Below are 26,511 nucleotides of genomic sequence, written 5' to 3'. Positions count from 1 at the left end.
GCTCGCCGACGTCGTAAAATGAAATATTTTTTGAGTACGACATAAAACTCCAACCAAATTGATAAAAAAATGTAACCACTGAAGTCTCTGGTTCCAGCCAACCCTATATTTCCTAAGATACAGATCAATGAAAGAGAATTCAAACAGAGAACAGCAGATGTTTTCTCGGTTTCCTAAAGTTTCCTTTTTATAGTTGTGACTAAGTCTGTCCATCGTTCTATATGTGAGTTTGTCCGATGGTCACATTTTCGACATTCTACATGTATTTTATAGCATGAGCTACTTTTTTAACGAGGAACCTGGGTGCAAGACAACACGAGTCCTATATGCTGTGAATGTCGCAATAACTCGGAATTAGCGGTAGTTTATACGTCTTCACCGACATGCATTTTATTTTAAAATGCGCCTCACTAAATACTCCAATATTAACTCTCAGAATGTTAATTTTGCAATGATTATAGGAGAAATGAGATAGATGTATTTTAGACAGTTTGTAATAAACAGGGGACCATATCAGCACCAATTAAACCATAACCATCTTCCTGATTGTGGAAAAATAAAAAAAATATCTTGGAAATCTCAGACGGTCCTGTTACAACTGAACGCCCACTTAGATCAATCATGCTGACTCGATATTATTTTTAAATTCCGAACGACAGAGCCGATCTAGTTTCCTGTAATGGGGCCACTGGCCGAGGTAATCAAATCATACGCTTAATCCTGATGATTGCGGGCCCAGGCACTATATTTACGTATTTCCAAACACCTGGAATTAAATCTAGCTTATGACTTTCATTTTGGTTATGAATTTTGAACATAGTCCTTTACAGGAGACAAGTATGGAAACAATTATAATTTTCCCAGGCTTTTATCTTTCATAATTCAAAGACAGGTTTATTTCCAAAATATTGTTTGTTTCCCTGTGATAGGCGAAAGCAGATTGCGGACAATTAGGTCGTTAAGACACTGAAAGCCACGATTCCTGGAACTGACACATTTAATCCGATTTAACCATAATGAGACTACAGGACAGGAAGCCAGCCAAGGAAATTCAGCTTCATTTCCTTGGCTCTGTACTTTGAATTTCGATGGATACCTTTGGAAATTTTACATCCTGTCTTAAAAGAAGGTATATAAAAGGGAAGTGTTAATTACTTTGTCATTGTTGCTAGTTTGGTGTTTGAGGTGCAGCATTGGCATTTGCAGGTATCATACGGCGACATTAACGGTGGTCAGAAGTAAGTACACAGTTCCCTTGTACAATCTAGCAAAGTCATTCTGCGGACACTACGTCTGTAGTTCAGTGCAAGAGGATCGTGGCCGAGTGGTCAAGATGCCCTATCTCCTGTCGGTAGGAAACATGAGGTGCTGGTTCAACCTCGCCATTTGACAAGGAATTTTAACATACACTGTTATTGTTCGTGGTGGCAATATAGAGCCAAACTAGTAAATTGCCAAAGGTCTGTGCTTTAAACCGGGTATTCCGGTTTCTCCTGGCATAATACAGACGGGGACAAATTCTTGAGCATGACGTTAAAGGCAAAGAAAGCTAAAATATGAAGTAAGGTTCATGATACAGACCACTGAAAATTATGCCTAAAAATACTTCCATTCCTTTTCTGATTTTTAAAGAGCGTTGATAACCATTCAACTATTTGAATACTATCGTGGGCTTTATGGGCTGTACTGACGGTATCTAGGTGCTCTGACGTCACATCACTTTTTTTTTTGCCGATGTTCACCAGAAGGAGGAAATTTTGGGGCACATTATGTCAGTAATCTTTTACGTTTCTAACCTCTGATGGTTCATAAAGTCCATCTTAGAATTCCAAGGTTTGAGTGCCTCTTCTATCTGTTTTCACAAAAATCTAAAACAATAATTGAAAGTATATTTATGCATAGTTTTAAGTGATCTATTTAGTAATGCCTACTTCGATATTTAGAGTTTTTTCTCCCTTTAAACATGCAATCAGTCTATAGTTCATGCTGCAACATTAGTATGTCTTAGATACGGGAGTTACCATTCATGGAAAGTTTCGCTGTTCATCGAGTTGCTTAAATTTCCCATTAATAACACGTATGTGAAATTTGGTGAAACCTTATATCAACAAGTGTATATATATTCCGACTGGCACAAATTGTGTCTCCCTTTTGGCCGACCTATACCCATTCTCATTTGAATACGGCTATATGCAGAAGCTATTAAGGAGTACTCCTCACTAGGCCTGATCTTTCTCATTGAGTAAACGATCTACTGATGATTTGCTAGGTTTAAGCAATCCATATACAGCAAAGGTTGTGAAAAGTATATATCTACCTTCGTTGAATTTAAAGGAAACCACACACTCTCCAGAATGTACATCTTATCTGGACCTACGATTTTCTTTCACCGCCTATACGACAAGACGGATAATTTCAATTTTCACATTGTAAAGTGTCCTTACATGAACAGCAATATACCACAGGGTCCTGCATACGGCGTGTACATAAGCAAATATGGACAGAGAGTCCAGAATAGCTGGCACTCTACTTCATGACTGTGTCTAATTCCGCTGAACTTGGGGCACGGGACTGTCTATTCATCGTGTAGAATTAGATCGTCATTTTGGATATATGAATGGTTGCAATCAAAGCCCAGCTGAGATATACGGTGTGAAATGTGCGAAATGTACCTTATATTTCACAGCGATGAATTGCGCTCAATGATATTTCATCAACAAAATCAAGTTTCTTTCTGTAAGCAAAATACACCTTTGCTCACAAACAGTTTTGCAGTTAATCTAAAATAGGTATATAAGCTCGCTGAAAATGTACTTCCTTTTATCAATGTTCATAAGAGTTTAAAATGGCCAGATGATAGACCTGGAACATTTCAAATTAAACGGGGGCCATCCTATAACTATTCACCCCTCCTGAAGGAAATTAAACGGGGGCCATCACTATAGCTACTCACCCCTCCTGAAGGAAATTAAACGGGGGCCATCACTATAGCTACTCACCCCTCCTGAAGGAAATTATGTAGAATGAGTATTTTGAATTAAGGTGAATACACTCAAAAAGATAATTTGTTAAATTCCATAGAAAGTCTGTGGTCTGAGAGATGATCCTGTTTGTCTAATAGAATGGTTAGGTTGAATTAATAGACTGTGTGTCATATTTAACAAAAGAATCTGCTGCAATAAGAGAATACAGTTTAGCATTCCTCAGATAACAGACTTTCTGTTCAATACAACAGATTAATTTTTTAGTGTCGGGAAGTCTCGAGTCCGAACTCTTTCATCACTAAAGGTTAAAAAGTCCAACTGTACCTTTTGACCTACCAACAATATCAGGCAATAATTTTTGATCACATTTACTATAACAGGTGCGTCTGAAAAAGTTTTTCCCAAAAATTGTTTAGATTACATGAACGATGGAGGAACTGAACGTTTGGGAACTTACTGTGTTCCTGGCAGGAAGAGGTGTCGTGTATACCTCCGGAACACGGTGAGACATGTGACTGGTAAATTAATGTCAAAAAACGTTTTTTGTCATTCACATGATACAATATCACTTTTTACCTTTCGAAAACATACATGCGGTATTTCCTTATGACATCAATACAAAAGGCGTCAGCATGGAGAGTCAACTCCAAACAAAAAGCCTCGACAGTGTAATGATTAGCAAATGGTCATACGTGTATAGCGAAATCCGGTCTCAAGGTTTTACTCTAACAGTTTTATTCGTTCGACAACAGGACCTTGCAGCATAACAGTACATATAACCTTGTGCCGCCTTGATGGAGGCGAGAAGTAGCTTTACGTGACTCCTCTTTGTAAGGACAAATGCCTATCATATACACTAACAAAAGGGAAAAGAGCCGATGAAAGCGGACTACTGAAGCCGAGATGATGAATAGCGATAATAATGAAAGAATGTTTAGGATTTGACGTCGTATAACAATTTTTCAGTCATATGACGACGAGGAGCCATTAGGTGTGTGTACAGACTGCGTCTTCTAGTGGCAGGGCGAGTCCATGTTGCCAAATTGCTGCACTGAGGTATCATGCCGAAGACACCAGAGATGACACCCAGCCATTATACTGATACCGGCGCAGCCAGTGCTGCTTCTTTGCTCTAACCGCTCAGTCCAGAGTGCCAAGCGAGGGAGCAACAAGTGCCATTTTTAAGTATGAAGCCTTCCGACTTTGAGGTGGGCACTCTAACAATTAGGCCATGGGAGCTGTCACTCTCGATAATAACATTTCCTTGTATAGGATTACACCGTCTGAGTATGCGCAATATACGTACGTTGTGTATTTTCTTTGCCTGATCAATAAAACCATATGTAAACGTGACTCTAAGTATGGCTCATTGACACATATTGTCTCATTGCGTAATATTTTATGTCATACGAAAAATGACGAGAAATCGAAGATGTGTGTCATACATTGGTTACGTAATAAATCCCTCCAGCTGTCAGAAACTTCCACTATCTACTTCTACTAATCTGTGTGCAGAATCGCACGGTGTTACGGCCCGTCGTATATAGATTTTAGTATTTCGTTGAATATAAATAAGCACACGCTTCTCCCATATAAAGGACGCTTGGTATCAGCGGTTTAAGTTTGCTTGTGTCGTACAAGAAAACAGTGAGCGTGATCGCACAATTTTGTCTCTCTATTTCAAGCTGTATATAAACAGATCGTTCTCTGTTGTTACGCCGCAGCTCTTATAAACTACCACCTTTGCTTTTCCAATACAATTACACAGAAGCGTTAATGAATTGTAAAGAAGGGAATAAAAAATAAAAATATATGAACAAAAATTCTGCAGTTGTTAGCTCGTTAGCGCAGCGCAATCACACCAATGCGATTGCTGTCAGTTCAAGATCAACTCATGCTGGCCTCCTATCCAGTCGTTCGCGTGGAAAGGTTTGACATCAACCTGAGGATGGTTGTGGGTTTTTTCCCCCGGGGCTATATCCGGTTTCCTCTCACCATTTCCCTGCTGGATACAGTATGTTTTTGCTGCAGAATTAACTCAAAGACGATCAGTATAAACTTGGTATTACATTAACAACTGTTGCATTGTTTTTAATGCCCTCCGGGAATTTATTTTTGTGGTTTTTTTTTCTTCAGAATAAAGCACATTATCAAAAGGCATGTTGAACAAAAAGATTATGCTGTTGGTCTGGATGTTGTCCACAATGGATGTTTTAGGGACAAGTGAGAGTGCGACATTAGGAGACAGGTGTCTAAGCATTGTTCACGAAGAAGAGGTCGACCATCTTGTAATTACTGAAGAAACGGAGCTGTTGGACGAATGCCTGCTCTCTGGGAACTTTTCCAGTATAGAAACCATAGAGTCAGATTCAACGCTGGATCAAACAAATCACACATCACACCGTACGAACGTGTCAGATGAGTTCACCAGAAATGAAAACTCTTTTCCGCCCTGGAAAAGAACATTTGACAGAATCCAGTATTTTATCATAGGAGTGTATTTTCCTATTGTTGCAATTTTAGCGATTATAGGAAATGTTTTAGTCTTGTTAGTGCTACGCAAAGACGTTCTACAGTCCACCACGTCGGTTTACCTTATTGGTCTGGCCGTGGCTGACGTGATTTTTGTCATAAACTATTCTCCCAAGACATTAACCGCCTTCGAGTCAGTCGTTGCAAGTCGTGCATACAAAACATTTAGGGCCTTTCAGATTAGCTATTTTTTCCCGTTGGTAAGTTTGTGTCATACTGCAGCCGTCTGGGTGACCATTTCATTCACAACAGAGCGCTACATTGCAGTAGGTTGGCCTCTAAAGGCTCAGAAATACTGCACGAAATTTCGCGCCAAGTTGGCCGTGATTGGAGCATATATTTTCGCCATTGCTCTCAATGGTATCCGATTTTTTCGCCGCCATGTGTTTGAAAAGGTGGACCCCGTGTCGGGAGACAAATATTTCGCTTATACTTTCACTGACTTGGGTCATGACAAAATGCTCTCAGCAATAATTTTCTGGTCCTACCTCCTGTTAGCTGAAGCGTTACCGTTCATCATTTTGATTGGCCTCAATTCGGCCATCATTTGGCATGTCTGGCTGGCGCAGAAGAACAGGCTGAAAATGGCGGAAAGCAATAATGCCAACGTCGAGGAGGGAAAATCTCGAGAGAAGCAGATCACTCGGATTCTGGTTTCCATCGTAATTGCCTTCTTGCTGTGTAATGCGATTGCAGGGACAGGGTCGATTTGGGTTGCTCTAAATGGCGCTAACAGTATCTACACTACCCGAGATGCCGGCGTCTATTATGTGTTTTTATTCGGGCCGGCCTTGTACATTACCAACCCACTGGTTAACTGTATTCTGTACGCAGCTTGCAGTTCAGCCATGCGTGAAGGGATAAGATCTCAGCTTTGTTCTAACTGCTGTTTCCGGAAGAACACGCGCGATAGAGTAAAAGTGAAGACGCACTTGACAGATGCCAGCCAACAGATTGGGCCTATCTAGCTATACATAGCCAGTTGCTGTGTAAAAGATAGCTATATCTTTTTTCGCCGAAGTTTTCTTTCCAAAATAAATATTTTTACTATACGTATATTACGTACGTATATACGTAATTTCGACACACTTCTGATAAAATATAGATAGCCATTCAGTTTTCTATACTGATTCTGAACGGGAATCTAAAGATACCATTCCTGGGTCTAAGAGTGTACGAATAAATATGGAAATGAAATTATGTTTTAGAGCTCATAGATATGTATATGGCAACGTTTAAACCTGCTGTAATAAATGCTTTTGTGAACTTACATAGCAAGACTTATAGTGTTTTCCCTTCATTTTAAGCCGAGTAATTTTTAAAAAACGTTAAAAAAATGGTTCTGAATATAATTGTGAATAACCAGAGAATAAAAACCTAATCCCATTCATAGTGAATGATTTTACTGCAGTAAGAGAAGTTTTAAATGCCTATATACACATAGTGTTACTGAGTCAACTTAGGGGATATTACATGTACAACAATAGAAGACGAAAACAATCTGGTAACTAACTTATATACAGCTTACATATTTACTTGAGCATCAAGATACTGATCAATTTCATGAAATAAATTATAAGGGATTTTACATTTTTATTGCTTTTGGCCATTGCTAAGTGTTAAATATCTATATTTATTTATTTGTTTGGTGTTTTAGGCAGTAAGTGCTAAATAAGTTTGTCTTATTTATCGTACAAGTGCAATCGCTCGTACAAGTACGAGATCTTTGTTAGGTGCACGCGAGCCAAGGGCAGGAAATATTCAAGCTGAAAGACACCCACGCCAACGGGATCAACCGGATGTCCCACACCTTGGTTACAAATGTTCAATCTGACGTCACAATTACTTTCACCGGGAATGGAATGGAATAAAAAGTAACGTGTTCACGAGAATGGCTGATGGAACATCCGATGTGTTGGGTCCATCGGCTGGCCTTCACCAATATGCTATGTTCCTTGCATGGTCTCACTCAGTGGGTGAAAATCGTTTGAATCATAAAATGTTTGAATGGCTAGCAGTATTTAAACTTGACGTGGAAACTTCATTTCAAATTCACCCGAACCATTTTAAGAAAGGTTGCTCTTTCTCTCTCCCCTAAAATGGGTCAAATACGACATTTTAATTTCTTAAAAGTTTGTAGTCATTTCTTTCACTATCCACCTGGTTGAGAACATTTCACTTCGTGAAAAGGCGTCAACCGGGTGAGAACTGGATTCATCACGGAGGAAACTTCCATCGTATCATACAGCTTGATGTGGCTCCAAGGAGTTCAAAGATGGAAACAGAGCGTCCATCAAGTAAGTCTCGATCCATAGTGCCACGGGGCGTGTACCACTGAAGCATTTACATGAACAGTTAGAATAAAACTGTGACTGAGATAATTTGTCAACTATCTATGCTGTAGGCATTTTACATTGTGACAATATATTTTCCTAGTAATATGTCTCAGAGTTAAAAGCTGTAGTTAAAATAACTTTTCCAGCCATTTTCGGTGTCTGGTCTCGGAAAAGAAAATGCAGTTTCTTGTATCAGATGAGTTTTAACCTGAATGAGATTTTATTTTACCCCGGGGGGAACCAGTACACCCATGTGAAAACTAAATGAAAAGTTACTAAAACAACTAAATATCGTTTGTGAGCTACAGTAGTTTTCTTAACGATGAAAAGGTAGAATAGATTTAAATCGTGTTTATGATATTGGTAGCCCAATAGTGCAAAAGATTCAAAATTCAATAGCCCATTGACAGCTGAATTAGATTGCCATCTTATGTACACATTTTGATTATTGACAACTTATAACTAGCATGGTACGTAATTTAGATACTAATTTTTCATGATCGTCTTTCCAGAAACTGCTGACTGCTTCACTTTGTAAGAATAAGCATTAATTTTGGACTTTATACATTTTTTAAGTTTTGTGGTAGTGGTGCGAGTCTTTCTTCCAATCATTGCTACTGCTCAACTGTAGCGCGACTATGTTTCCTTTTTACTCTGAAAGTCTATGGAGATTACTAGTTCTTTTGAACTCATTCACCTTTGGTAGCGCCTTGTGAATATTGGTACAAACCATGGAATGATGTCAACATTTACACCAAACTTGTGGAAGCAGTGCGACATAATTTTGATATCGAAGTAGATACCATTCCTCCTGATTTCAATAATCTGGCTTTTAAATTCAAGATATGAAATCCAGTGGTGGAATAAATATGAAATGATGATGGTCAAGAGAGAATGTTCCGTTCCACAATAAACAACAATAGTTTTCTTTCCCCTGTGTACAAGTAACACAGGTTGATGATAGAGATGTGGCGGTGTTTCTAATTCATCAAAACACAGCACTATATCATTATGGCGCACCTATTACCCCATAAGCTCCTCAGTTCCTGATACGACCACCTAGTATCTACAGAGGTTCTATCCACACTAACGTTAAAACTCCAAACCTGTACTCGGGAACTGAAGCTTTCAAGGACGACAGAACCGTTCTGCTCAGCATCGGTCAAGGACTACACCTAATGGCATCCAATTTTATGAATTCACCGAAACGGCCTCGCACATCTTGTTCAACAGTTTATGGTGGGCATTTGACGACTTACTAGATCATTTATTATATTTAATTTTAGCACAGATACGTACGATGTTTACTGTTCTCATCAATATTCATTCTGACGCTTTTCATATATAGATGTTCAACCATGTAGGCGGAGCCTAAGTGCGGATTCCAGCCACATGATTGGCTAACCAGCAAAATAGCTACACGTCAGTCATAAACCTGCTAACATACTATCACTGTCATTGACGTGGAAAATACGTTTTTCCGCACAAACGTTTAAAACTTCTCAAGTAATGTCAGACTTAAAAACCACTATTCAGACTGATTAAAATCATCAAAAGACGTAATAATTCCTTTTATCCATGACGTTAATTAAAAAGCTTATCTCACATCTACAAGATGAGACATCTACATAAAATTACCATGTGTATGAAACCTGCTTACGCGCAAAAAGACTGCCTCAAGGACGGTAGGACCTCATTTTCAAGTGTGAATTTACGAACAATTTTCTTTAAATTACTCATGTCATCATGAGTAAGTACTGCTATCAAACGCTTCCTAGAGTATATCTACCACATCTAACACTTAAATGTCACGGTAAGCTTTGCCAAAACAAAGTTTACAACCGGAGAATATATAGAATAACAGCAAAAACGTAATGCTACATTCTTCCAGCGATATCGTTCTTATAACCACACAAATCTTAATCTAAACCGACTTCCAAGACTATTACTACGTGTGAATCACCATTCACTACTCTATACCAGTCTCAAAAAGATCCCAAGGATAAAACTATGGTTACTTCTTGTCCTAAATGTCAAGAAATGCCTTAAACTGCGAATGGGAAATAACAAAAAATGTAGATTTTCAGGATCGACCTAATAAAAACTCAGCCAATGTTACTGTGTAAAACATCATCAGTTATTATCTTTTAAACAGCAAGTGACTGTAACAATCTACATTCATAGTTAAAAATAGCACTTCCAAGAAACCAGATATCTTGTAATTGTAGCAGTAACCATTAAATGTCAAATACTATGTTGATATTTTCAGTCAATCAATAATGGAACTACGCCCATATATACAGAAAGTGGGTGGGGTAATAAGCAACAACAATGATTGAAATATACTATTAATCCAGAGTTAAACTCTGCTATAACGAGTCCAATATTGACCAAACAGTCAAGTCCAGTGATGGTTTCAGTCCCGAGATATATAAATATATCTGTGAAAGTTCAGAGTTCTGTTTGCTGTTTGCATGCTCCAGAAATAATGAGTATAATTTAAATCCTACTGTCTTTTGATGTTACTATCCTCTGTGTATGTACGGGTATGTTAAATGTTAAATTTGCCACACTAGATTTTTGTTAAACGTTTGAACCTCGAACGTTCATTGTGGTTGACGGCTACCAAACGAATGTTTGTTTTAAACGCATAGATTGTTGGGCATTTGAATGTTTGCATTATTTCAAATTTTTGGTTGCTTCTCAAGAGGGTTGCGTAAAGACCTGAATCTAATATCATATTCATCCGGATTGTCCGAAATAGCCGTCGAATAGCCTATGAGGTTGTGTTCCTCGTAGGAATTCTGGTGAGTTGTGAAACGTCTTGATGAGTTTTCTGGAGATCTAAAGGATAGTGGGGACAAAAGGTAAAGAAATTCTAATTTGCTCAAATCTTCACAGACAGAATCCTCTTGCCTCAAATAAGCCGCCTAATAAAGAAACACAATAGTCTCTCAGAAGTCAAAACATGATAGAAATCCTAACAGTACAGCTGTGAAAATCTGGACATGTATACTCCATGTCTTGTAAGTGAAGTCTTATCAAAAGACAGCAGCTGAGTTAATGTAAATACCTCAGGATCAATACAGCAGAAGATAACGATACAGGTAGCCTTCGCTGTATCCACATTTGATGCATAAGATAACATCTTTCACTTCACACGTTTAAACGCGTCTGCAGGAAAAAGAACATAGGAATGCCAGCAAATTTTAAGCAATATTTCACGGGCCGTCAAACTTCCATCTGGACAAGGACGTATAAAGCAGATTTATGGGATTCCTGGATTTAAGTTCTTAAAATACTCACGTCAAAGCAACGTGTATTGTATGCATGAGCTACGATAACATGACAAGAACAATGCTGAGATTCTTATTATCAAATTACCCAACCCTTTTGATATAGGAGATATTTGTCCACCGGACAAAAAGCATGTTATTGAAAACAAGCAACAGGGAAGTTCTTTCGACATGGAAAGGCAACGAGTTTTATGTGTGTGCCTTCCGGAGGAAACTATTACATCAAACGAAAAACAGACATCGCTAAAAAGATTCTAGAATCCCTTTCATGGGATGTAAGTCAAGAGGACTGTCTGGACGCAGATAACTATTACGGAGGGAGAAATGTAAAATTAAAATTTAATCAAGAATTGTGGACATTAATAAACGACTGATCAATTATCGATATCGATTAATCCATTGTCGATATCAATAATAGCTTTACGTATATCGAAAAATGATCTATTGATATCAATAAATAATTTATTTACCGCGTAAGTGATACATGTACTATAGGTATTAATATCTGTAAAAAATTGAAAGTTTTTCTTGTGTAACTCAGTTGTAAGAAAACCTTGAAAACTTATTGCGATATGTCAGGAAGGAGAAATAATTATCTAACAGCTACACAGGCTAAAAATAGATACTAGTATTTATAATTTAAATAAATAATTATTTATATCGATTATTCATCCATCAATATTAATAACGAAGTCATCAAAATCGATAGTTTACTTGTCGTGAGTCTTAATTTATGAATGCAGATCAATTTAAAAATTACCCCAGAATTAAACTGGTGTCATGTAAAAAAAATCCTCTTTTCCCGAAGACAGATGTCTTAATCACGACATCCAAAAAGAGACAGCTCCAGTTGGCTTGATGGATTTGCAGCACATCGAGACCTAAGTATATCAGATGACAAGAAAAAGCAGTTACCTTAGCAATGCCAGAAAATTGGCGCTCAGAATGCATCTCACATTCTCTATCACGCATGGACCAAGACGACCTGTTTCATGAAGATTAACCAATGTGTGATCAGGACGAGCTATAAAACGGGTCAAATTGTAGTATTTAGAACACATCGTTTTCTTCTGTGACGCTGTAGTGTTTCTGTACTAGTGGGTGACGTACTAAAGGGAGGAACGAAACAGTTCATAGTTTTGGACCGTTTTATTACAGGCAATTTCACAAATACTTTTGATGTTAAATCCTTTATTCCTTTATGTTCAGATCATCACACCTCTGCCATGTACACAGGCCAATTGCTTATAATTCTTTAGCATTGAATTGATAACTAAAAGGCACTCAGATGGGCTCACCTCCGCAACTCGGCATTTCTGTCCTATCTGTTAATGGTCAAGAATCTTTTAAAGGAATCCTAGATTTATTTATGTATTTATTTTATTGGTGATTTACGCCGTACTCAAGAATATTTCACTTATACGACGGTGGCCAGCATGGCGGGAGGAAACCGGGCAAAGCTCGAAAGACACAAACGACCATCAGGTTCAATCCTGGATCCAGATTCCGTAGCAATTTACCACTAAATTTAATGTCAACCAGCACATATAAGTGATACACAGGGCTGCTTGTCATCATTACAAGTGGAATAAGAGAGTTTAACCTGTCAACTGTAAGTCAAAACGACGTTTTCTATACTACACTGAAGTCTCACATTTAACAAATCGAAAGACATTTTCAAATTTGAAACTGGCAATTCCTCATTTGGAACATATCATAATAGGATATACTATATTATGAAGGGAAAAAATTGAATAATAAGCAGCCTTAAGATTCTCCATACACGAAACGCCTGTAACCAACACATGTCTCGAAGAGTTTTGCCCCTTGATTACGCACTATTTGCTCGTTCTGCATCAAACAGTTCTCCGAACTGGTCCAATGCGTATTTATGTTAACATGTAACAAAACTAATCATATCTCAGGTTTCGTTATATTATATCTGAGTAGTAAGTTAATGCTATTAGACACCGCTGGGAGGTGAACTTCATTGATGAACCTCACCTTGTGTTTACTGTGACCTTTTAAGTGTATTTACTGATACAGGGGTAAAGCTCTACTGAGATGCACAAGTAAAGATAGACTGAGATACACAATTAAATTTCAACTGAGATACATAAGTAAAGCTCGATTGAGATGTACAAGTAAAGCTTGATCGAGATACACAATTAAATCTCTACTGAGATACATATGTAATGCTCGACTGAGATATAGATACATTTGTATTAGAACTAAATAGTTACTCGAGTTTGAAATGTGATTTAGACTGAGCGTTTGAAATGTGGTAACTGTCTTCCTGCCACCATTTAAACCACCATGTCTCTCTCCCACCCCCTTTACCAAGTCTAAAAAGAAGAGCCGCCTGCACTAGAAGACTGTAGACCACAAAGATCGAGAAGTCGGCGCAGGCTTACATGTGAGTTCCGGTTTCACAACAGGGAAAAAGACATCCTGGTTAACCCTAAAGCAAAAATTTGCTATTACCTCAAGACAATTGAATAATCAAACGGACTGCAAATATATAGTTTCGATTTTTGGTCACAAAAACAAGATACTAAACTTAGCTGGTTTTATAGCCGTTGAATCACACATATGCCTTTAAACCAGAATTCTTAAAGTACCGGTACTTTGTCAAGTTAGTAATGGCCATTAATCCAGTGTCATGTTACGAATTTCTAAAGCATACTGCTGGCTTCAGTGCGTTAAACACACAACCAGAATAACTTTACTTCCCTGCTAAGGTACCCTCTTAAACGAAAATTGTGTTTAAAGAATCATGCCTTGTTTCAGGTTTGGTTGTCAGACTGCCTGAGCAAACTGAGACACGACCTGCTAGTGTAGCAAGCCCTTTCCCATGTGCCATTCTTTGCATCAATGATATTAATAGCTGAAAATACAAATCCGTTCAAAACGCCAGAAAAGGGAAAGTGAGATCAAAGCCCCACGTGTCCTAAGCTTAACGCTGCCCAGTTACATATTACTTGAAAACGTCATACCGTGGGATAAGGGCGCAAGGTTTAACTTATGCACATGTTTCCACATATGTACAAAAAAAATAGTTTTAACAAGCACTTACGCTGATATTTATCATCGCATATTTTCTCAGTAAGATGAGACTATATAAATAATAGATCTATAATAAGAAAAAAAAATATCAAAACACAAAGTTTGGTGAAGTTATTTGATAAAAATACCTTGAATTCCACTTACAGAGTATTGTGCAATAATCTAAGTGGTCTATGGCGACTCTATATAAACGAAGGTGAGCAAATGTGTATTATTTTAATATTGACTGCATGTATATAAGAGTCAACATGCACGGAAATGTAACGGTCCCGACAGCACAGTTGATAGATCTAGGGTCAATCCTGGGTAGAGTCACACCTAAGACCTTAAAAGAGGAAGTTGTAACTTCCTCGCTTGGCGTTCAGCATGAAGGTGATACTGCAACGACTGGTTAACCCGTATCAGTATAATGGCTCGGGCGGGGCTGCTTACTTTCATTCGGTAGTCATCTCAGGGAAGCAGCACTAGATAAAAGAGTGGTGGAAATCCGTCCTGCAACAAGGAGGCAGATCACATGCACTCTAAGTACTCCGTCGTCATTTGACTGAAAAATTGTTAAGTATGACGTTAACATCCAGCACTCTCTCACTCACAGAAACCTACTCCTCCCTATATATATGTATGTCATCAGAACACTGGCGTTCCACAGTCGCACACCAACACTCAAGAACTACCACAGCTCTCACTGCCCACTAGCAATCAGTATTCTTTGAAAGGGATCACGCTACATGCGGCTAGCTATATCCCCTGTTCAAGACTTAGCTTATATATATATATATATATATATATATATATATATATATATATATATATATATGTATATATATATATATGCGTTTGATTGGTGTATTTCACCGTACACCGTGGGTGTTTGGGGTTTAACGTCGTACTTAACAATTTTTCCGTAATATGACGACGAAGGTGTCCTTAAGGTGCATATACATGTAATGTGTCTCCTTGTTGCAGGACAGATTCCACCGCTAGCTTGTCTAGTGTTGCTTCACGGAGACGACTTACCGAAGGCAAGTGAGACACCCTGCATGAGCGATGAAATCTATACGGGTCAACCAGTTGTTGCACTATTCCCTTAATGATGAACGCTAAGCGAGGAAGTTACAACTTCCTCTTTTAAAGTTTTAGGTGTGACCCGACACATGATTGACCCTAGATCCACGGCTCCCGAAGCAGACGCTCTACGAACCGATCTATCGGGGACGGGAAAAATACAAGGAGGTAAGAAACTCAGACTCGCCATCAGGTAAGAGTCACAGGCAATAGGGGAGAAAATTCTGGTCAGGTGGTGTGCTTCCTCTAAACTGGTTCTAACCCGTGGACGAGATTAACTCTCCGCTGTTGGTCAGTTGATGAAGATCTACCACATTGCTAGGAATCTAACTGTTTATGAACTGTGATATCAGTACGCACCTCAGCATCATGATATCATAGGTAAATGTCTTTATGCAGCAGTTCACATTCAAACATAGGTAGTAAGTCACATATGTCGTGAAACAAGGCATGAATATGAGAGTTGGAGATATTAACAGGCTGTCAGATAAACTTAATAAAGTTTTCATCATCACCGCACTGGGATCCGAAGTCGGCAGACCTGGCATCAAATCAGGCTCGGGTCATAGTAAAAACTTTTAAAATGGTACTTGTTGCTTCCTGTCTTGGAGCTCAACACTGAGAGGTTAGAACAAGGAAACAGCACTCGATGGCCAGGTGTCAGCATAATGTGACTGGGTGAGGTGATGCTTCAGTCGCGGCAGCACTTTGGTGGCATGGATTTGCCATGGCACATGAAGACAGTATATGTACACACACCTAATGGCTCTTTGTCTTCATGTGACTACAACTGTTACGTACGACGTAAAACCCCGAGCATACATACATACATACATACATACATACATACCGTTCTACCGAAGTACCTAACGCACTACCGTACTACCTACCGTACTATCGTATTACCTACCTATCGTACTACCTACTGGACTACGTACCGTACTACCTACCTACCTACCGTACTACCCACCTACGGTACTACCGTACTGAGGTCGTACTGTTACAATACAATACAAATACATACGTTAGGGTTAGACCGGGTTAAGATGAGTCACTTTTTACAAAATGTTATCGGAAGTACACAATGCTCCATTTTGTCAAATACAAACTATGCTCATTTAAGTGGCATTTATCAATGCATGCATAGGACATTATGTACTAAAGTTAATTTGACTAGTTTTGTATAAGATGAAAAATAAAAAAAAATATGTTGGCTGTGTGGATCAACATTATTCACTTTTGGTCGCAAAAAGTTGATTTTGTTCCTTATTTTCCGTGATGTTGACAGATGCTACTATGTAACTAGGTCAAAAACGTCAGCACAAGTCTTTGACCATATATAAAGTTCTTTTGTTTTACGTTGAGGGCGTGGCTCATCTGACCCCTTGGCTCAACTTACCCCTGTCTCACCCCTATATCCGTTAATCCATCATCGTAAAGGTCACATAGAAATAAGTTTATTCATTTCACCCAATGATCACATTTTATTTTACCCAAGGATCAAATTGCATGGGACTAACTTGACCTAGATCCTGGCTGTATAATATACAGTAATAGAGCAAACCAAAGGAATTACCAAGGTTAAAAAAGCATGAAAAAGCCTTGGTCATTCGTATACATTTTAACCAGCTAGTCATTATAACTATCAAGAAGTACCGCTATCGGAGAGAAAAGATGAGAAGCAACTGGTTTGTTTAACTCTCAGATCAGCAATAGACCCTACACAAGATCAAACAAAGAAACACAAATAATACAACTGATAAGAATATACAAAATAATACAAATAATTACAAGCATATATAGTCTTTTACTGATGACAGCGTCCAAATCCGCATGGAATATTCCGGCTTTCAAAGGCGAGTCAGTCCACGTAAATATAGAATCCACAGTTAGGGGGAATTCCTCAATCGACGGATGACAGTGACAAGTGATAAGCTGTAGTGGGCACACCACGCTGAAGGGTTTGTCCTCAACTGCCTGGGAAGGTTAACTTCTCAGGACGGACGGGTTGACAGTAGCTGCCGTGATGCCACGCAGGCCATGTGTGTTTCCTAGGAAATATACTCAAAGTCACTTTCAGGCTAAACTGGGGTGAAACTATGTAATCGCACAAAGAGACCATGAGCGATGCAAGCTCCAAAATAATGTCTCAAAAAATGGCCAGTGGCGAAACACAAGATCAAAAAGTGCAACGTACAAATAATGAAATACAAATGACGAATGTCAAATGGCGCGAAAGCCGATATCTCCAAATCCGGTAAAATCCTTCAAAGTGAATTACAGTAAATATGTCTGCTCTCAAATGCACCAGAGTAAATAACTGCTCTCAACTGGACTTGAATAAATGACGGCGAGCTTCACAACCCCGTCGCTCACATTTATAGACTAACGTAAAAGAAAATTCTGGATGGTTTGATCGTAAACATGTTTACAACACCAATACATATTTCCAGAGTGTATACTTCATGTACAATGACACTAAACTCATAAACACCGAAGCCTCTAGAACGCTCAACTGAATTACAGTGCAGGGTATAACGTACGCAGAAGGCAAAAAGTGAGCAACAGGCCAATGTTTAATATCTGTGATCAGATAAACAATTTATCAAACACTAATAAAACATATCTGCGGAAGGAAAATATAAACTAAATTTTAGTCTAGATTTAATCAGTCAAATGCTAGAAAAAAGAATAACACTAGACATAGATCTGAGATCTGTTTATTTCTTCCTGAGGCCTCCGTAAGTGGGTAGCATGCCAACGCGGCACATAGACCCAGAAGCCGCCCACCAACACGGTCGCTGTGGCTTCAAGTCCAGCTCATGCTGGCTTCCTCCCCAGCCGTACATGGGAAGGTCTGCCAGCAATCTGCGTATGGTTGTGCCTCTGTCCGGTTTCCTCCAACCATAATGCTGGCCGCCGTCGGATAAGTATTCTTGAGTACGGCGTAAAACACCAATTAAACAAATAAATGAATCATCTTCTCAGCTCTCAGCTTTGATTTAAGGAATGCAGACCTTTGCTCTTCCATTTAATAACCCGGAACTTGGCCTTTTTAAGTGTATTCTCCTCAAAATGCCAAAGCTGTACGCTACAAACAAATCGGAGTTCATGTTACCTGGTTATTCGTGATTATTTTCGCATGATCATGTGGGGTGAATTCAGTATTACTTTATCATAGGGCCCCTTTTTGTGGCGTACAGCTTTGACACTTTGAGGACACCGCAGGTGACAAGACCGACTTCCAGGTTCGTGAATGTAACAATTCAGAGAGTGACAATAGGGAAGTTTTGAGTTCGCGAACTCTTTTATCGTTGAAGGTAGGAAAAGTCCAACTGTATCATGTGACCAGTCAAAAAATGTTAGGCTACTATTTTTGATCCCATTCGGTATAACATGGACGTCTGTAAAAAATTGTCATAAAAAGTAATTTAGAGTAGGCAAATGAAAGAGAAAATTGAGAATCTGAATGTTTTGTGAACTGGAGAAGTTTCTAAACTAAAGATGTGACTCCGGGAAAAGGTGAGAGAGGTGATCAGTAAGTCAATTTCAACAAAGGTTGCCTAACATTTTTCACCATTCACATGGCACAGTAGAACTGTTTTGATGACAAAAGGTAACTGATTAAGGGTTGTGTAAGAACGCCACTAGAATCAAAGCTGTTTCCATCAAGAATGCTTTTGTGTGAAAAGGCAAAGGTTGAGGTTAAAAAGAAGACCATCCTGGATGTTACCTCTTGCTTGTCAAAATTACAGATCTTTGAAATAACTGGTAATCCTCTTGATTTGTTCGAAGATTACTTGTCCGACACGAACCAACGTGTTGTTATCAGTGGAGAACAATCTGAGATGCCCGCGTGCCACAGGATTCAGTCGTCGATCCTCTGTTATTTCAAACGTACATTAATGACCTACCTAGATGGTTATTTATTTGATTTGTGTTTTACGCCGTGGTCAAGAATATAAATTATTTATAAGATCTAACTGCGACACTTTTACTATTCGGGTATAGTAATTTAGATGTTAATACAAATATTCATATTTCCAATTTTTACTGTTCATATATGAAAACGCTTTATTTGAAACAGGTAGCTACAAACTTGCGTATATAATAATATCATCTCGATTTTATTTGTTTAGTCATTAGAACATCTGTTTATTGCTGACATTTTTAGCATGACGGTTGTGTAGGGTACAGTGCTCTTAACACAGCCAGAAGTGCACTATCTTACCGAAGCAGTTATTTTCTTACCAAACAACACAGCTTTTGCAGACAACCTTGTCATGAAAAAATTCATGAGGGGAGAATTTAACGTTCGACCAGCCCTTCCACGTTACATTCACTTTTGAGATGTAAGCAAAGTGCCAAGGTTTCAGTAAAGAATTATTCCGCTGGGCTAAAAAGATTTGACCCGGAATTTTACAACATCACTGGCTCGGTTGAGTGGCCATCGTTGCAAGACTACATTGTTTTGATTTATTTATTTGACTGGTGTTTTACGCCGAACTCAAGAATATTTCACTTATACGACGGCGGCCAGCTTTATGGTGGGCGGAAACCATTTAGAGCCCGGGGGCAACCCACGACCATCCGCAGGTTGATGCCAGACTTTCCCAGGTACGGTCGGAGAGAAAGCCAGCATGAGCTGTACTTGAACTCACAGCGGCCGCATTGATGATATGCTCATGTTGCCATTACGCTGCGCTAGCGCGCTAACCAGCTGAGCCACGGATGCCCCCTGTTCGCTTTTGAAGACGTGTTTTATTAATAATGGTATGTGTATTTACACCATGTAGTATAGCAACAATGCCTTGTTGATTTTACGCCTTGAATCTAGGTATTCGAAGATTCGAAGATAGGGCATCGACAATTAATAACATGCCTCTTCTTACTTCTGATCAGCCTGTTAATGCTGTTAATTCTCGCTTTGGTTTGTTTCTTGTATGGGAATTTGGGACCTGTATTCTACATGATAACTGGGTGATTATATTAAACTTGTATACCCATCTTGAAGATGTTTGCCAAATTTCAGCTTATAACCGAAAACTCTCATCAAAGATTACATTTCGGCAGATGGTTTATTTTGTGGAACTTCAAAATAAAATATTTGTTGTAAAATTATTCTCCTGCATATTCGCACCATGAGTTGCTTTAGTTTTGCGAAGTTGTGCAGATGATATTTGTGACCCTGAATACTGATAAGGCCTTTAGATGAGTGACCTATGTAGTCTCTTTGTTATGTGTCCCAAAAATAGAGAACAGAGTACAGTTTGAAAAAAATTCCTGTCGCCACTTCAGTACATCCTTCAGTACTTAAAGACTGGCTCGAGCTTGAGAAAAAGAATCTTCTTTTAGCAATCATCCGTCATGTGTATTGATTAAGGCTCTGCTTATGCCCAAACAGGTTCTGAAGGATGCCGATGCCACTGTGCAGTAGATACTTAATGACCTTTGAAGAAAATTATTCCAGCGGACAATACTCCTATTACTACAGTCTCCATTCGCAAGAATTTTAAGTGTCAAATTCTTGTAGAGGACCTAAAACAATATACACTGCCGATGAATGCACTCAGGATGGGGGGGGGGGGGGGGGAGGAGGGGGGGGGCTATTTAACAAACATAGAGCCTCTCTTAATAAAATACTCATAAACATACATTCTCTTACACTGAGATACGTCTAGTTTACTGGATAACAGTGCAAGGAGAAAGCCAGGCTGTTCCAGGTGTCTTCTGTGGTGTTTTCTTCTTTTAATAGGGATAACACCTAAAGAACGAAAACAAAAAAAGAACATACATTAGTCTTAGTCATTAGTTTTTTTTTTTGTTTTTTTTTTCTTTGTGTGTGTTTATCTTTTTTTTATATGGACAATTCAGTCTGAAATAAAGCTCTATCTATCTATCTATCTAATGGAACATGTATGTTATGTCTGTTTTACATGATGCGGTCGTCACGCTCCAAATGTTCTGCGCTACTCTAACATGTCTACCCAACCATGACGTCCGCATCCAATACCAACTCCTCACAGTGAACATCAATTTAAAACGAAATCTCACACTAAACTGGATAATACCCACTTTATCATAGGTTCAAAGAAATGCACAACTACATTAATCTACCTTATTGAAGAGATCGCTATCCAAAAGTGTGGATTAAGTATTGTTCCTGTCATTCTCTTGTAAACACCATGCGGGTCCTCAACAACTCAAAGCGTTTAACCCGAAGAATTTGACATTTTAGCACACACATTGTACCATATATTCTTATCCTAATTCAGAGAAAATTCTAGGCCAGTGATGGTCAATCCGCCTTGGTTAAGCTACCATATTCGCCAATCAGCATTGGAGAATTTTTCTGTATATCTGCGGATTCAAGAAGGCACATGTCAGCCGATATTATACCTGTAAACCTGCAGATATCAACGCTCGATGAAAATGTACCAGTCGATAACTTTTTTTGTCTTCAATTTTGAAAGAGTTCTAATGATTCAGCAGCTGACAACAACATCATCTAAGGCAAGTATTTTTCTCTCAGCTCAACCAGTCGGGCATTGTGTTATTCTTCTCGTCGTATCTGCAGTGACGTCGGTCTTGGTGATCTGCTGGTCGAACAACGGTAAAGCAACTATGAGCATACAGCTGAAGTACAGGTATTAATTCAAACCAAATTTCCGCAATGTCTTCATATCAGGCCGTATTCCCAAGCAACACGTTGGTGTAGCTTAATGTATCCACTTGAGATTTCTCTACTCTCTATGCTAAGAATCCAAACACAGATTACTTGGCAGAATGTCGTGATTAAGTGTTCAGGGGTTTTTTTTTTTTTCAGGAATTGAAAATGTAAACCTAGATTTTTCAGTAACACCACTGAAGCACTGTCACGTGAAAAACTACACTACACTGTATATATATATATATATATATATATATATATATATATATATATATATATATATATATATATATATATATATATATATTCACCGACGACAACTCAGGTGATGAGTGAGTGAACTCTTGAATTGATGAAATATGTGAGTTATATTTAACAGCACAATCTGATGCAATAACAGAATACAATCTAACAACACTCAGACAACAGATTTTCTGTTTGTTATTAACAGATTAAATTTTTTAGTGTAAATGCAAACGAGCGTCATTTTATCTGAATCTATGCGTAGAAACAAACATTCCGAAGTTCCGAATCAATAAGCCAATTCCCAAAACTGTTGACTTGTTGTCTTTGTATGATTCCGACTTTGGCATGCATGTATTTTCCTAGACTGAATGCTTTGAGCCATCCAGGTAGAGTACACGTAGATTAAATAAAATCAGTGATTGTGGTCAACTGGATATATATTAAACAGCTTAATTTCTTGCATGGCGAGACTAATCAAACTGTCTTCAACAAACAGTGGAGTAAACTTACAGACACAGTATATATATACGGCGTAAAACACCAATCCAAAGTATATATATATACTTTTCTGAACTTACAAGTACAGCTCAGATTTTTTCCTAACATGTAATATCGGGCCCCCACCTGTCGTAAATAAAAGTGTTATAATGATTCTGATCGATTTAATTTTCATATATTTCTGCCATGACTTTTTTGATCAACGCCCGGCATCAGTTTTATTGACATTAGTACATTTCCCTTGCCCGAAGTTGGGTAAAAGAATTATCTGAGCTAATTGACGCCTGGATCTTCATGCGGATTGAGGCGTCTATTCTGTTGAAAGATAGGCCGAGAAAATTGCCCTTCACACCGACCTCCCAGACTTTCAATCAGAATTCACCCTATAACTCTCTTGGCTGCAACACTCAATTCAGAATCACATGCTGCATACGTTGTTTATCCGCTTTGATGCAATTTGTACTCAAAGTATACAAAATCGCTATCCCTGTGCTGAGAAAGTTAAATGGTGATTCGACCCCGGGGTGAAAAGTTTCAACCGCTACCTACAGGAATAGTCTATTTTACACAGGCTTCAGATCAAAATATACACTTCATTTGTTGCATATTTTTGCAGACTAGCATTGCATCGTACAAGAAAAAGAAACTTGAAATATTGTTCAACTATATGGATGTTAACAAAGACGGGATTCTAGATATTGAAGAGGTTATGCATTACCCTAAGAAACTCATCAGCAACGGGAAGAAGGAACTAGGAGAAGATCGGACAGTGGTCTATAATAATGTTTGGGGCAGACTTTGTGACGTCATCAACCTCACTGTGGATGATCAGTGGCTCACTGTACATCAAGAGGTAAACAAGAAAACCTGGTTTGCGGAAACTGCAATCCCGTCGGTTGCCAGGCTTTACTTCGATAGCCTTGACAGCGATCACGATAGTACTATCAGCTTAAAACAATGGCGCGAGTACAATAAAAACAGAGGGTTGGCGGACGAGAGCGTCATCCAGTCCACATTTCATCGCTTGGACACGGACGGAGATGGACGGATCAGTCGAGAAGAGATGAAACATGCGATTGTACAGTTCCATTTCGGAGAAGATCCTTCAGACGACTATTCATTCCTATACGCTATCCACTGAGGTATTTCAGTTGGACACTTTCACGAAGACGGCATACATTTCAACAATAATATCTCTTGCGCCTGTGTCAGTTAATATATGTGGCACTAATGGAGGAGTGATTTTAATAAAAAATGCCATAGATATCTACAGTTATCAACAACGCAATAAGGCAATTATGATTATAATTGTATTATAAACGCTACGTCTCGGTCACATCAAACCAGATATCAGTAAACTATTCTTGACTGTAACTTCTCTAGTAGGGCATGTGTTTTATTTATCCATATCGTAAAACATTGGCTATGTGTTTTATCCATCTATGTCGTAAATAATAGGCCATGCCTTGTATCCATTTATATCGTAACTAGCAGAGAATGTGTTGTACGATCTTTAACACAATATCTGTTACAAATGATCGCCCCTTTCTGGTGAAATTCCACGTCTAAAATCCTATGGGGCTGTTCGGTGTTAATTTCATGCTTTCAGGTTAGGAGAGGTAAGCTTCGGCAGTATGGGGTCATGACTGAGCGTGATATTACATACATCAACAAATGCGACCGTACAGAGCACAGTCATAACATCACTCACCGTCGAAGGGGACATCCAGAACACCACAGTGGTTATAATCCGTTTCCATTTCTTTCCTCTCTTACACAGACAAAAGCAGTCAAGGATGAGCACAACACACGATCAGGTAAGAAAGACTACAGAGCAGAAACGTTGAGGCCATATATTTACTTCAGTCAGAGCTAACTTTAAAGCCTGTATGCATGCATACATTCTTAACGGTAACGGTGTTTGTGCTGAACCTTGTTTGCGCAGCAGTCAAGGGATTTGACGAGGTAGGACACCCGGTTCGGTGTTATCGTGTTAAACAAAAATCACTAAGACCAAAGTGTCAGAGTCTATTTTACTGCAAAAAAATAGTAAAAACCGGCATATTCCATGCTGCTTTTTTTCTTCACTCCCTTCGAAGAACACTTCCCAGCACGATGGTTTGGTCGGCAGTAGGTTAGAAAAAAGCCAAATTGTATCCAACAGCTCACAAGTGAAACATGCAGGCTACGTTTTAGAACAGCAGGCAAGGTGGCTATCACACAGAACCCGACACTCGTCTCAGCCCACCACCACCCCCTCCATTCACCACCACCACCCCCAACTCGGTAAAATAACCCTCTTACCTCACACATTACTCGATTTCTTCCTATTCTTTTTTAAACACTGAATGGTACTAAGTCACTGGATTTTTAAAACCTGATATCGTCGCACATAGTACAGCCGTTGACATTTTTGAAGCCAGAAGTTAAAGAAGATATACCTGTGATTTGTTGGTAAAAAAAGGTCCATATTGGCTTACTCAAATGAAGCTTGTTTACAAGTACAGCTCAAATTTTTGCCTTTCATTCAATATAGGATCCCACCTGTCCTTTTAAAAATGCTAAAATGATTCTGATCGATTCATTTTTAAACACTTCCGCTATAGCTTCTTTAAATCGATGCCCGCCATGAGTTTTAGTGACAACTGTACATTTCCCTTGAACGAAGTTTGGGTAAAAGTATTACCCAAGCAAACTGACGCCTGGATCTTCAGGCGATCCATGGACATACATATCACTATAGGTATATGTACATACAGTGGCTGTTACTAAGGTCCCAGTTGTAGTCGTTTACTGTCTTTTTATTATAAAGGGAAGCCTTGAAATATCCTTTGCAGATGTGTTATCTTTTATCTGATACCTCGTCTTTCCTGCGTAGCAGTGCGGCTTTCAGAAGGCAATGTACCAGAAAACTTTCAACCGTTAACTGCGGGAATAGAACATTTTACACAGGCTTCAAATAGCAATATAAGCTTCATTTGTTGAATATTTTTGCAGGCCACCATCGCATCCTACAAGAAAAAAAAATTTGAGATAACGTTCAAGTACATGGATGTTAACAAAGACGGGATTCTAGATATGGAAGAATTTATGTATTTCCCTAAGAAACTGATCAGCAGCGGAAAGAAGGAACTGGGAGAACAGCTGACAGCAATGTATAATGAAGGTTGGGGCAGACTTTGTGACGCGATCAACCTTCCGCGGGACACCGCTTCCCTTACCAAGGATCAGTGGCTCACTGCACATCAAGAGGTAAACAAGACAGCCTGGTTTGCGGAAACTGCAATCCCGTCATCTGCCAGAATTTACTTCGACAGCCTTGACAGCGATCACGATGGTACTATCAGCTTAAAACAATGGCGCGAGTACAATAAAAACAGAGGGTTAACGGACGAGAGCGTCATCCAGTCTACATTTAATCGCTTGGACACGGACGGAGATGGACGGATCAGTCGAGAAGAGATGAAACATGCGATTGTACAGTTCCATCTCGGAGAAGATCCTTCAGACGACTATTCATTCCTATACGCCATCAACTGAGGTATTTCAGCTGGATACTTTCGCAAATACGGCATGAATTTTGACAATAACATCTTTTGCGTCTAAGTCAGTTAATAGATGTTACACTAATGGAGGAGTGATTTTAATAACAAGGTCGGATACCGCATACCACGTATAAGAGAAATATTCTTGACTATAACTTCTCTCGTAGGGCATGTGTCGTATCCAAACATGTCGTAACAAATTGGCCATGTGTTTTATCTATCTATATTGTAACTACTAGGCCATGTGTTGTATCCATCCATATCGTAACTGAT

At 38.9% G+C, this 26,511-nt stretch overlaps 3 protein-coding genes across 3 annotated transcripts; all 3 read left to right on the top strand.

The window, feature by feature from the left end:
- The first annotated feature begins 5,188 nt into the window (after positions 1-5,188).
- LOC135466003 (somatostatin receptor type 4-like) lies at positions 5,189-6,484 on the top strand. Its single transcript, XM_064743388.1, has one exon. It carries the CDS (start codon positions 5,189-5,191, stop codon positions 6,482-6,484), a length of 1,296 nt encoding a protein of 431 aa, XP_064599458.1.
- Positions 6,485-23,360: 16,876 nt separating this feature from the next.
- Positions 23,361-23,834, top strand: LOC135466002 (uncharacterized). Its single transcript, XM_064743387.1, has one exon. It carries the CDS (start codon positions 23,361-23,363, stop codon positions 23,832-23,834), a length of 474 nt encoding a protein of 157 aa, XP_064599457.1.
- A 655-nt stretch (positions 23,835-24,489) lies between these two features.
- On the top strand, positions 24,490-26,233 carry LOC135466001 (mitrocomin-like). Its single transcript, XM_064743386.1, has 2 exons — positions 24,490-24,510; positions 25,691-26,233. The coding sequence occupies exons 1-2, from the start codon at positions 24,490-24,492 to the stop codon at positions 26,231-26,233; spliced, it is 564 nt and encodes a 187-aa protein (XP_064599456.1).
- The last annotated feature ends 278 nt before the right edge of the window (positions 26,234-26,511 follow it).

This window comes from Liolophura sinensis, chromosome 5 (genome assembly GCF_032854445.1).
Source record: "Liolophura sinensis isolate JHLJ2023 chromosome 5, CUHK_Ljap_v2, whole genome shotgun sequence".
In the NCBI taxonomy this organism is placed as follows: Eukaryota; Metazoa; Mollusca; class Polyplacophora; order Chitonida; family Chitonidae; genus Liolophura; species Liolophura sinensis.
Note: the sequence above shows the minus strand (reverse complement) of the source record. Positions and strands in the feature narration are given on the sequence as shown.

Coding starts and splice junctions, on each gene's coding strand:
- LOC135466001 (XM_064743386.1), top strand. CDS start 24,490: ATGAGCACAACACACGATCAG. Junction 24,511..25,690: donor TGAGCACAACACACGATCAG/GTAAGAAAGACT, acceptor ATATTTTTGCAG/GCCACCATCGCATCCTACAA.
- LOC135466003 (XM_064743388.1), top strand. CDS start 5,189: ATGGATGTTTTAGGGACAAGTGAGAGTGCGACATTAGGAGACAGGTGT.
- LOC135466002 (XM_064743387.1), top strand. CDS start 23,361: ATGGATGTTAACAAAGACGGGATTCTAGATATTGAAGAGGTTATGCAT.